This window comes from Talaromyces rugulosus, chromosome III (assembly GCF_013368755.1).
Source record: "Talaromyces rugulosus chromosome III, complete sequence".
Classification (NCBI taxonomy): Eukaryota; Fungi; Ascomycota; class Eurotiomycetes; order Eurotiales; family Trichocomaceae; genus Talaromyces; species Talaromyces rugulosus.
In genome coordinates, this window is record NC_049563.1 from 2,606,247 (window position 1) to 2,617,973 (window position 11,727).

General features: G+C 49.2%; 5 protein-coding genes across 5 annotated transcripts; 4 read left to right on the forward strand and 1 right to left on the reverse strand.

Annotated features, from left to right (window-relative positions):
* Positions 1–25: 25 nt before the first annotated feature.
* On the forward strand, positions 26–1,457 carry TRUGW13939_05761 (uncharacterized protein; the record flags this gene model as incomplete). Its single annotated transcript, XM_035488921.1, has 3 exons — positions 26–518; positions 573–656; positions 718–1,457. 3 exons carry the CDS (start codon positions 26–28, stop codon positions 1,455–1,457), a joined length of 1,317 nt encoding a protein of 438 aa, XP_035344814.1.
* Positions 1,458–1,881: 424 nt separating this feature from the next.
* Positions 1,882–4,198, forward strand: TRUGW13939_05762 (uncharacterized protein; the record flags this gene model as incomplete). Its single annotated transcript, XM_035488922.1, has 4 exons — positions 1,882–2,082; positions 2,210–3,873; positions 3,938–4,104; positions 4,164–4,198. The coding sequence occupies 4 exons, from the start codon at positions 1,882–1,884 to the stop codon at positions 4,196–4,198; spliced, it is 2,067 nt and encodes a 688-aa protein (XP_035344815.1).
* A 441-nt stretch (positions 4,199–4,639) lies between these two features.
* TRUGW13939_05763 (uncharacterized protein) lies at positions 4,640–6,275 on the forward strand (the record flags this gene model as incomplete). Its single annotated transcript, XM_035488923.1, has 2 exons — positions 4,640–5,484; positions 5,537–6,275. The coding sequence occupies 2 exons, from the start codon at positions 4,640–4,642 to the stop codon at positions 6,273–6,275; spliced, it is 1,584 nt and encodes a 527-aa protein (XP_035344816.1).
* An 867-nt stretch (positions 6,276–7,142) lies between these two features.
* On the reverse strand, positions 7,143–8,147 carry TRUGW13939_05764 (uncharacterized protein; the record flags this gene model as incomplete). Its single annotated transcript, XM_035488924.1, has 1 exon — positions 7,143–8,147. The coding sequence occupies one exon, from the start codon at positions 8,145–8,147 to the stop codon at positions 7,143–7,145; it is 1,005 nt and encodes a 334-aa protein (XP_035344817.1).
* A 2,454-nt stretch (positions 8,148–10,601) lies between these two features.
* TRUGW13939_05765 (uncharacterized protein) lies at positions 10,602–11,688 on the forward strand (the record flags this gene model as incomplete). Its single annotated transcript, XM_035488925.1, has 3 exons — positions 10,602–10,641; positions 10,698–10,736; positions 10,796–11,688. 3 exons carry the CDS (start codon positions 10,602–10,604, stop codon positions 11,686–11,688), a joined length of 972 nt encoding a protein of 323 aa, XP_035344818.1.
* Between the last annotated feature and the right edge of the window lie 39 nt (positions 11,689–11,727).

Consider the following 11,727-nt stretch of genomic DNA (forward strand, 5'->3'; position numbering starts at 1 on the left):
CAACCACAACCTACTAGGTGCCAGCATGTCTTACGCTTTGGAGACGAAAAAGCGCAAATTCACCAGAGTGTTGGAATCCATATCCAAGCCCTTGACTCCTAGCGATGGAACAACCAAGGCCGCAAAGGACCCGATCACGGCTGCTCGAGAGCGACTGGCCGCCCCAGCTTCGATAAAGAGAGTCCGTGTTGGCAACGACGCCGTGACATCAAAAACAACAGCTTCTCAACTACCCAGGGTATCGTCTACCTCTTCAAGTGTCCGCCCCAATTTTGTCCCCTGGGACCGCGAACGTTTTCTCGAACGCTTGGAGACTTTTCGGCCTGTTACTCGATGGTTGTCCAAGCCGGCGCCGATAAACGAGGTGGAGTGGGCGAAACGAGGATGGTCTTGTACGGACTATATGCGAGTTGCATGTGTTGGTGGATGTGGAGCCACGCTGGTTGTGAAGCTTCCGGATGAAACCGACGACTTTGAGGATTTGGATAGCGACAAGGTGCAGGAACGGAGAGAAGTTCGTAAGTTGACTGTCATCTTACTCTACGTGGTTTTTGTTGCTCACGGTTTCTCAGGGGAAAGGGTCGTCGAAGAATACAGGAAGATGATTCAAAATGGCCACAAGGAAAATTGCCCGTGGAGGAATAATGCATGTGATGGTGAGTGTCCTCGTTAAAAAACAATTATGATGGTTCTGAGGGAAACTAATTATAATTCCAGCTACAATCCATCGTCTGGCTCTGTCGCATCCAGAAACCGCCATTTCGACTTTACGGGACCGATATTTGAAAGTTGCGGGCATCTATGACCAGTTACCTGCCAGTGAAACAATCGAATTACCCGACCAAGTGATTCTGAGTGATATAATCAACATACTACCTCCCGACTTTCTCGATGGAAAACCTGCTTCCAAAAAGGGACCATCTGAATCTGATGAGCAGAACAGTAATCCAGACGGGATCCAAACGATCGACGAGAAAGCATTTGCTTTTGCTTTTTTTGGCTGGGATGTGGTCAAGGATGGGTCGAGTGGTTTATTAGAATGCCGGGCCTGCTTCAGACGCCTGGGTCTGTGGCTATACAAGCCAAAAGAGGATGGAAAGGAGGCTGTATACGACAAGCTCGCCGTCCACAATGAGCACATGGAATATTGTCCTTGGATTGATGGAAAAGCACAAAGCGGTACCGGCAAGTCTGGACAACGACCAGAAGACCTGCTCAGCGGCTGGCAGGTGCTGGCTCAGGATATACGAACAAAGCATCGACGACATCTCAAATCAATAGGGGGCTCCTCAGCAGAAACCCCGTCTAGAGATTCCGATGCTAGCTCGTTCGATACTACGACGGCTGAAGATGACGCTGCTCAGAAAGCCAAAGACCGAGAATGGTGGTCGAAGCTCCGTAGGATGCGAGATGTTTTGCATGTGAAAGGGCCAAAGAAGAATGTCTCCGAGAAATAGTGATGATGGTATTAACGCATTCACTATTTACTATTCACTACAGTTTACTTATTTCTCTCTTTGAAGCGAGGTGTTTGGGTTTTTGATAGCATAGTTCAAGGTGCATGTTCAGGCGTTGGCTACGAAGGATATGGTAGAATATACATTATTTCTCAGTCTAAAAGCATTGATTCCTCAAGCATCAGCCGGTTCATAACCAGGAATAGCATTGAAATGAAATAACCAGGAATAGCATTGAAATGAAAGAAGCTATATATAGGGTCAATCCAGCCTGGTCGAATGCGGAAGGGCTGGCAGCCGGCGCTAGGCCCGAAAGAGCGAGGCAATGGATGGGATTGCGTTTGTCGCAAGGTTTCTGCCACCTTGAAAGTATCTCAGAAACGTGTCAAAGAGATCCCCAGCTTGACAACAACGATCACACGTCATGGCGGGCAGAGCGACAAAGCGCAATCGACGGCCCTCGATGTACGATCCAGCTCGGGACATCTTCTCGATGGAGCAGGAGGATCTCGACCGCTCGGCAGAACGCGAGTCGCGCCAGGACAGTAAAGGCCAGCGGGCAAACGTCGGGGCCACTGTTGACCAGCAACAAACGCTGCCAGAATCAAACAATAAGACTTCTTCGGTAGGTAAAGACCTTCCCCAACTGTCACTCTTCATGACTCAATTTCGGCTGAATTCTTGGCGGCGCTTTGCTGTTTCCCAGTCGGGTGTTTGCTTGCTCCACAGGATTCTTTCTCATGAAACCATAGTTAAACTATTACCTGCAGGCTGCTCCACCCTCTCCTTATCGAAGCCAGAGCAACAACAACAATAATATCGAAGCTCTTCCAAATCAAGGCGAAGCTCCACAGCGGAACCAACGCGCTCCTCCTGGGGCGAATACCGGCATCTCACCGAAATCGTCGTCCGCACGAGCCCATCCTCAAAGCTCTCCTAGTCAACCCGCTCCTCAACGCAAAACACCATCACAGCGACCGAGTGAACCAATGGCCGACAGGTCAAGCTCACCCTACGCAGGTGGTAATTCTCGGAGCAACGAAGCTCAGGAACCGCAGTCGAAAAATGGATCCACCCAGGTACACGAGGGACATGTCGATGACACTTCTGGTGCAGGAGCTTCAGGTCAGCCTGGAAGCCAGCCATCTCTAAAGCGCAGGCGTCGAGAGGAGCGACCTCAAAGGCCCCCCAAGCGTGAAGCTCCTTCTGCCTATTCGCGGAGAGACCGTTCACCTCGACATGGCGCTTCTCGAAATTCTCGCTCAGTGTCGCCTAGAAACCGAGCTGCCGAATCCAGAAGATCTCGGTCTCCACGGCCCCGTGACCGATCGCCAACCCCAGAGTCACAGGCTCGCCAACGGAAACGACCTGGCGGTGGAGCTCGTATGGGCAATACGAAAGACCTACTGAGACGCCGACAGGAGGAGCGAGAACGAGCTCAACAACAGGTAGTCGAGCGGGATTTACGAGACCGAGGAGTTTCGGATGTCGTTCGCCAACACTACAACGCCGTTCCGCAGCGAGGTCGAGAGTGGAGAAAGACGGACAGCAAGATCAAAGGTCTTCGGAGCTTCAACAACTGGATCAAGAGTGCTGTCATTCAAAAATTCTCGCCTGATGAGGAGTTCCTGTCACGCAAGACAGGCTCAGACTGGGCAGCTGATGCCATTCCCGCCGCTGTGGAAGATAAGAAGCTTTTGGTCCTTGATCTGGGCTGTGGCAAAGGCGGCGATCTTGGGAAGTGGCAGCAGGCTCCTCAGCCAGTGGATCTCTACGTCGGGTTGGACCCTGCTGAGATATCCATCGACCAAGCACGTGAGCGGTACGTTGGAATGAGACAGAATCGCAACCCGCGACAGCGACGTGGGAACCCTCTCTTCCACGCCGAGTTTGTTGCCAAGGACTGTTTTGGAGAATGGTTAGGTGATGTTCCAATTATACAGGAAGTTGGTATTGATGCCCATGTCGGGCCGGATGCCAACCTAATGCACGCTCGTTGGGGTGGTGGTGGTTTCGACATCGTTGTGAGCATGTTTGCGATGCATTACGCCTTTGAGTCCGAGACAAAAGCGCGACAGATGCTGAAAAACGTTTCTGGCGCTCTTAAAAAGGGAGGGCGCTTCATTGGCGTCGGGCCGAACTCGGACGTCATCAGCGCCAAAGTCGCAGAATTCCATGCAAAGCGTAAAGCACAGAAAGCTGATGGTGACAAGGGTCAGAGCGAAGCCCCAGAAGATGGAGAAGTAGAGGATGAGACACTCGGATGGGGAAATGACATCTATCGCGTACGGTTCCCAGGAAGCACGCCCGAAGATGGGGTTTTCCGTCCTCCATTTGGGTGGAAATACAGCTATTTCATGGAAGAAGCAGTTGAAGAGATTCCTGAATACGTCGTACCGTGGGAGGCTTTCCGATAGTGAGTTTACCTTTTTGTCCCTTCACGGACCTGAATGGGAGAAGCTAACGTTTTTAATCTTCAGTTTGACTACGGAATACAACCTAGAGCTCTTGTACCGCAAGCCATTTCTAGACATTTGGAACGAAGAAAAGGATGATCCCGAACTGGGTCCCTTGAGCGAACGCATGGGCGTTCGTGCTCGTAATGGTGGACCGACACAAGTCACAGACGAGGAACTTGAAGCAGCCAGTAAGTTTTTGACATTTCCCTATAGATTTGGGTTCAAAAGTATCTGACGCAGTATGTAGGCTTTTACCATGCCTTCGTCTTCAACAAGGTTTAGTAAGGACAGGGACATCGGGGGTTCTTTTTGTATATTCTTCTTTTTTTGAAACTTCATGTCTTACGGCCATAATAACAGAAAAAAAAAAAGTAACGGGGGATCAAAAATGCATCTAGATTACATATTGAGATAGAAAATATGCCTTTGGTTTTCTTTTTGTAGGTATATCCTAATATAGTCTAGCGTGTCGCGTACGTCACGTTGCGCGTTGAACCTTTATCTTATCAGCTCCAAGTTTGACCTCAGGTTTCGCGCGGTACTTTGATTAGTTGACTATTGAACTTCACTCTTGTGGGTTATATGCTCAGCGCGTGGGTGATAATCGGGGTTCTTCAGTCGTGGTATATTGTCTGACGAATGTGACTGATTGTCAGAATCTCATATGATACACCCACATCTCGCATCTCGGATCACGAACAGAAAAAAAAAAAGAGCAGCAACATGTCGAGTATAATGTCTTCCTCGCGCCGATCTCAGATGCACTCGTCTCGCGCCACAGCAAGGCCATCACGCACACCTGCTTCAAGTCGCCATGGTGGTAATAGCAACAACAACAATGGCAGACAGCGACCGTCCACACCAGAATACGAACCAATGTGCACGCCTCTGAACCCGACAGGCCAACGCGCACTCGCCGCGCTCCTTTCCGGGCCTTCCTTTCAGCAGATGGCAAAACACCTGAATCAAGCCGGCGAAAAACTGACCGAGGTTGCCGCCGAGGTGAATGAGCGGGCGACCGATTCGAGAGTTCGGTATGACAATTCAAGGAGGAAGAAACGTGCGGAGCGGAATAAGAAAAAGGCAGCATCAAGAAAGAGGAGCGGGGATGGAGATGAAAGTATAGATGATGAGGAACAAGAGGATGAAGAGATGGAGGATGGGGAAAACGAGGAGGAGGAAGAAGAAGAAGAGGAAGGGGAGAATGAAGACACCTCGAGAGCCCGAAAACTTGACCAACTAGATGAAAAAGTCAAGGAAGTTACAGTCCAGCTCGAAGAGAGGATGCGAGGTATTGTCGACGGAGAGTACAAGTTGAACGCAATGAAAGAGGTGGTGGAAGAAGTGCATAAAGCAGCCGAGGAAGCTGGGGCGGAGGCAAATGCACGAGAGAGGCAATCCAGGCTTAGAAGCCGGAGGCATGTGGATGAGGATGAAGAAATGGAGGATTCGCGCATGGAAGAGGACGAAGACGAAGATGAAACCGTTACCATCATCCCAAGCCAGATCTTGAACGATAAGCTGAACGAGGTTGATGCGCAATGGGAGGAACAGTCCTTGGGGCAACGGTAAGATCTCACCTCTCTTATAATGAGAAAACTTGACTTATGAATGTTTCAGGTACGCACAAAACAACACCTATGTCGGGTTCTACCGCATTGTGCATGATTCCAAACATCCCGGCGACGAAATTCCTCCAGTGCCGCATCCATCGACATGGTTCTCACACCTCGAATCCGGCATGGCTAGAAATGGCAGTGCCTCGCCAGTCCATGGAAGAATCCGAGACGATCAGTCACCCGACGACGAGGACGAGGAAATCGCCATTGAACGCGAACGCATCTCATTGAAATGCCCGCTGACATTCAGCACATTCGAAGATCCCGTCAAGAGCACAAAATGCGTACACAGCTTTGAGCGTCAGGCCATCCAGGATCTCATTAAGAACAGCACCATGACCATTGCTGCTGGAGACCAGGACTTTCAAGGCGGCGGCCGTGGTGCTCGCGCGCGCCGTGTGCGCGCTGTGCAGTGTCCTGTTTGCTCTGTTGCGCTGACGTTAAATGACCTCAAGCGAGACCCCGTTTTGCTTAGACGCGTGCTGCGAGCGAAAGCTGCAGAACAGCGCGAAGAGGAAGAAACGCAGTTTGAAGGAAAACGCCATCATCGAAAGGGTGGCAGAAAGAGTGGTTTTACGATTGCTTCGGATGACGATGATGAGGTTAGTATTGACGATGACGATGAAGACGAGGTAGAAGTGGAAGACGATCAGGAGGATACGAGAAACAGGATTAAGAGGGAACGATCGAGGTATTCGTCTAGGGCGCCGTATGCTGTCGATGAAATTCAAGACGATTAGACGAACGCCGCTATTTTTCATTTTCGGTTGTTTGATGTATTCTAGTCAAGCTGTAACGCTATGTAATGCCACTTTTAGCATTTGAACCTTGAAACATTTATCTATAAGAACTTACACGTAAGCCATAAACTGAGAAAATGGCCGTGCTACTTAATGTTTACATTCAAATCAATTTATTAGTAGGCATAATCTAAAAATTAATGTCATAATGACTTGACTGTCAGACATTTGAAGAGGACGGCTGACAATAACGGCATGCATTTCCTAATCGGGAAAGTTTACTGACTACGATCAGACTAATTGCCTTTTTTTCCCGTGCAAGAAATACGCTGACAGTTTAATACTTTTTCAATATTAGATATATTTGCTGGTAAATTTATTAATCACATCAAAAAATCGCTATCAATCAATGACACCGCTACAGCACGATAAAACCAGTATACGTGCACAAGACAAAAAAGAAATAATACATTCCAATCATATCATTAATTACGCATACTGCTTCTCGCTCTCCATAAGCTCCATAGCCCTCAACAAGGTATCCGGACTTTTAAGTATTTGGAAGTGATCATGACTATAGTCATGGATCTACACGCTGGGTCCCACGCCTGATTAGAATACCACTTATGTCATACGCTCAGTGAGACAACCCTCTCTCAATAGCATCACTAGAAGCAATCCGAGAGCAGTCCGCTCTCTCGCATGTCATCAGAACATGTGTGTGCCAAGAACAAACGTGTTGAAGCCATCGCAGTCTATATCCAACCGATATAAGAAAAAAGGGCATTGGCAGACGCTTGAAGCCATCGTTTCCGGTACAAACAGACTCAAGTCTTATATATTTCTTGTTCAAGAAATCTAACCGGTTTACTTGGTGATCAAATTAAGGTAATCAGCGACAATCAGCGTGACCATGGCATGTGGCGCAATGCGAATGTAGTATGTGCCGAATCCGCGGTAGAATCGGAGCCAGCCTTCTTCCTGAGCCACTTTACGCGCGCAGTCGAGTACGCCCTTGTATGGCAACTCTCCAGTCTGTGGGTTCTTTTGCTGTTTCTGCAGACGAGTCTTGATAAAGTCGAATGGCAGCGAGAGGAAACTAGCAAAGAATCCCGCAATAGCAGAGGCTGCAAAAGTCTGGGTTTGGGTGGAGAGGTTCGTGTGGGCTTTGAGCTGTGATTTCGACTCGGCGAAGAAACCCAGCTGACCTAGGTTCAACGCCATGGCGCGCACCACCGTCGGAGTGGCTCCAGACCACAATGCGCCGATACCTTCACTCTTCGCGATCCGGGTGAGGGCGTCAATGACAGAGCGATAGTTGGCTCGTGCCTCCGGAGCTTTCAGTCCGTCGGACTGCATTCGAATCAGAGCGAGGTCGGCCGGGTTGCCAATCATGGCCGCCAGACCTCCAGCCGTGAGACCGGCAAAGGCTCGCTCACCGAAACTGACGTTCCGGGACTGATCCTCAGCACGGGTCTTGGCCATGCCGATGAATGTATCAAAAAACCCGAGGCGCGCGGTGGTATAGACGGCTTGCCGGAGTAAGCCCGCGCTAAGGCCCGTATACAGATCGAGGGCTTTGCCCGAGGCAATGATGTTCCTGGTCACCCCGAGTGCGGTGGGCTTTGGACCGGTCTTTTGGCCTTCGCCGGCCAGCTGGAGACGCACCTTGATCATGTCGACGGGTTGGATGACTATGGTGGCGGTCATGCCTGCGATTCCGCCATTGATAAAGGGTAACGCGGCGCGCATATAAGGCTGGCGCAGGACGTTGCTGGCTGTCGCCGAGGGGTTCTCCAGCGCATTCTTGGTTGTTTCTCTGGCTGATTTGGTCGCGTTGCTGGCCGACTCGGTAAAGGACCTGGATGCCATGATTTCGAATATATTTTCGGACTGGAGGGACAGTCCTAATATCAAGTGCGAATATATCTGATCAAAGGAGATGGAAAGTCAGACGTGCGATCGTCTATTATACCGGAATGCAAAAACACACAAGAGGGAAAGGAGGGGAAGTCAAGGCTGGGAAGATGACACAAGACGAATAAGGTTGGCAGCAAAGTCAAACACCTGTCAGGTGCACGGGAATGGCCCGATAGAGAATATACCTCATCATATAACACACGTTACCAAGCCAGTGGAAGGAAACGGACAATACTTACTTTACGAAGTAGCCGAGTAATGGGGGGATATAGAGAACCAAGGAGGATATAAGAGTCCAGTGCAAGTACAGACAAGAAAACAAGAAACCGGGCAGGGAAAGGGTTATATACCAATTGACACAAGTGTACCTCAGAAGTACTATGGAGAACGGCTCACACGGCAGCACGGACAAAGGGGGGTCGCTCCATATCAAGCAGCCATCTACAACACATGTCACTGATTTACAAATGAATTAAAGTAATCAGCTAACCTAGAGAAAGGCCCCAGGCTAGTGTGACAGCAGAGGGCCATCTATCGGATGACTCCGGGTGGACGACGCAGTCACCCAGGATTTGCTACACGAACAACCTGATTCGCCGCCAGGACCAGCAGCAGATCAACTGGTAGTCTGGTGCTTTCTGGGGTACTTTGTCCATCCCAGGCATGATAATGCGGGGTATGCGGCCTCCATTGCGTCACAGACAAAGCCAATCAAGGCGATGCGCGACTCTGATACGCTGCATGCTGGTCGCAGCGGGATGAAACCGGGTGAGGAGGCGAGGAGGCTGTAGTGCTGGTTGAGGAGCGCACATCGATATAATTCTATCGTCGACTCGACAATATCAACGTCTTGTTTAGGCAGCTTAGCAGCTGTATGAATTAGGGCAGACCCGCCCCGTGCTGTCGCCTTTCCGTTTTCGGCCTAGCGGCGATTCCCTCCGACCCATTCCGTCTCGACCTTAACTTCTTTTCTCTACAACAACATACAGTATACCATACAGTATACAGTATATACAGACAGTCCCTCTGTTAACTGCCGTGCCGATGCCACCTAGCTATGACCTCGGCAACCCGGGCCACGTTTGCGGGACTTGGCTGGCTACTCGCGGGACGCTCTGAATCGCTGCGATATTGAGGATGAGGCTTTAAACTGTCTTCGGCATAGCTTGCCAACGTGTGCCTGATGGGCCCCTGATCTAGATATCGTGGTTGACTCGCTCGTTCCGATTGAAACAGGCCCCCCGGGCCCGCCAGACGGGGTGCGAAGTCGGCATCTAGCTTGTTTAACTCTTCGTAAAGGGTTATGAGCATTCCGCCTGTTATCGGCAGTAAAACGAAGGCTTTTCCGAATCGGCCGGATTTCTCATGGCAACAACAACAGAGCGAAGCTCCCGAACATCGGATCTTGTCATTTTGATTGCTATACTTTTTACCATATTTCCATGCCGACTTAGATTTATCGGATATATGAGAGAATAATGACGGAAAGATGGAATCCACCAACCAAGCTGTTCCGAAAAGTTGTGCCGAAGAGTCCTACCGACGGCTATATATCGGTTAATCCGATCACGAATCCTCAACAAAAAAAAAAAGGTCAAAGCTAACTCTCAATTATTGTTTAGATGAGTCTAGAGCGCAGGTTTTGTGATATTGGTTTATTTCTTCTAAGGGGTTCATGGTTCGTGGTCGGCCTAAGCCTATCGTGAGTAGCAAGACTCGGGGCTATACTTGATCCTATCAGGCTGCACCTAACCGCGCGTATATATAAAGACCGGTCAACGTCAGGCGTCCAATTCTTTCGGACGAGAAGTAGGATCTATCTACCTATTCGAACGCATAGCTATCTAGCTTGACAATTTCATTAGTATTGGGAAATTAGTATTGGGAACCAGACGTCTCGCACGTCTATTGCTAGTAATATATGTATGTACATGTACGCTTTATGGTTCGCCCAATAAGAGATGGTTAATAGTAGTATTTAATATTAATTAATATGTTCTAACTGGCTAATACGTTAGCCTGATAACAAATAGATTTTGATACATAACTCGATTAGCTCTCTACTCAATTCCCCTTAAGTAGTCTTGCTACACCAAAAAAAGTCAACTGAAACCCAACTGAAATGATCAATTTACCTGCCAAGTCTTTGATAAGCAGCAATAATAATCCCTCAGGTTTAGTGTTATCCAGGCTGCTAACGACGTCGTATACAACAAAAATGTGGATCGCCAACAACAACCCCGCTCACACAAGACTGAAGAATTTCTTACAACCCAGAATTGTTACCCAAATCAACAGCATCGACTTTTCTCATTTTCAACTATTTAAAGTAACAGAACACGGTCTTTGCAGCCATTACAGTCTTATCTACCTGGTCTTTATTTCTACTTCTTGATCAAATACAACATGGCCGACGTGTGTCAAACGACTTTTAAACTCAACAATGGTACATCCCATACTCCCATTTAAATAGAAACAAAAAGTTAACTTTATATTAATCAGGAGCCAGTATTCCTGCTGTTGGGCTCGGTACATGGCAAGGTACATAATTCAACCTTCAAAATAAATAAAAAAAAAGAGAGTAAACCTAACAGCCACAGGTCAACCCGGCAGCGAGGATGCCCTCCAAATGCGCAACACCATCATCCACGCCCTCAAATCGGGCTATCGTCTCATCGACACTGCCCAAGTTTACGGCGTCGAGGACATTGTCGGCGAAGCCATCCGGGCCAGCGGTGTCCCACGCGAGGAAATAACCGTCGTGACAAAGCTCTTTGGAGCCTCGTTGCACGATCCCGCAGCTGCACTCGCGCGTTCCATTGCGGCTCTAAAACTGGATTATATTGATCTTTTTCTGATGCACTGGCCACAAGCGTTTACAGAAGATGGCTCACGACCTTTGCGGCCGGAGGAGTCGCCGACGTTTGTAGAGGTGTGGCAAGACATGGAGAAGCTGGTTGGACCCCAGTGCCGTGCCATCGGTGTAAGCAATTTCACTCAACGCACACTCGAAATTCTGTTGCGTGAAGCTACTATATCACCGGCCGTTAACCAAGTCGAATTACACGCTTTCAACCCGGCTCTCAAGTTGGTGCCCTGGTGCCATGAGCGCGGCGTGCGCGTGATGAGCTGGAGTACACTGGGCAGTCGTAAAGCGCCAGAGATCCTAGCACACTCTTTATTCACTGATCTGGCCCAAAAACACGGTGTTTCGCCTGCGGTCATCTCGCTTTCGTGGGTTGTTCAGCGCGGCGTGGTTGTTATCCCCATGAGTTCTAACCAGGCTCGTATTGAGGAAAATATCAAGCTTATCACGCTGCCTGCGGAAGACATGGAGATTATGGATAATGCGCACAAGACGATTCGGAAATGTCGTTTTTCGGATGAAGTTCCTGGTCTGATGTTTGATATCCCAGGAAAGGGCAAGGGTTTGTTGGGATGGACTAGGGCAGAATTCGGATTCGAAGACGAAGAGGGGAATTGGATTAATTGATCCTTCCTGTGATGACTTAACATAACATCCGGGGCATGG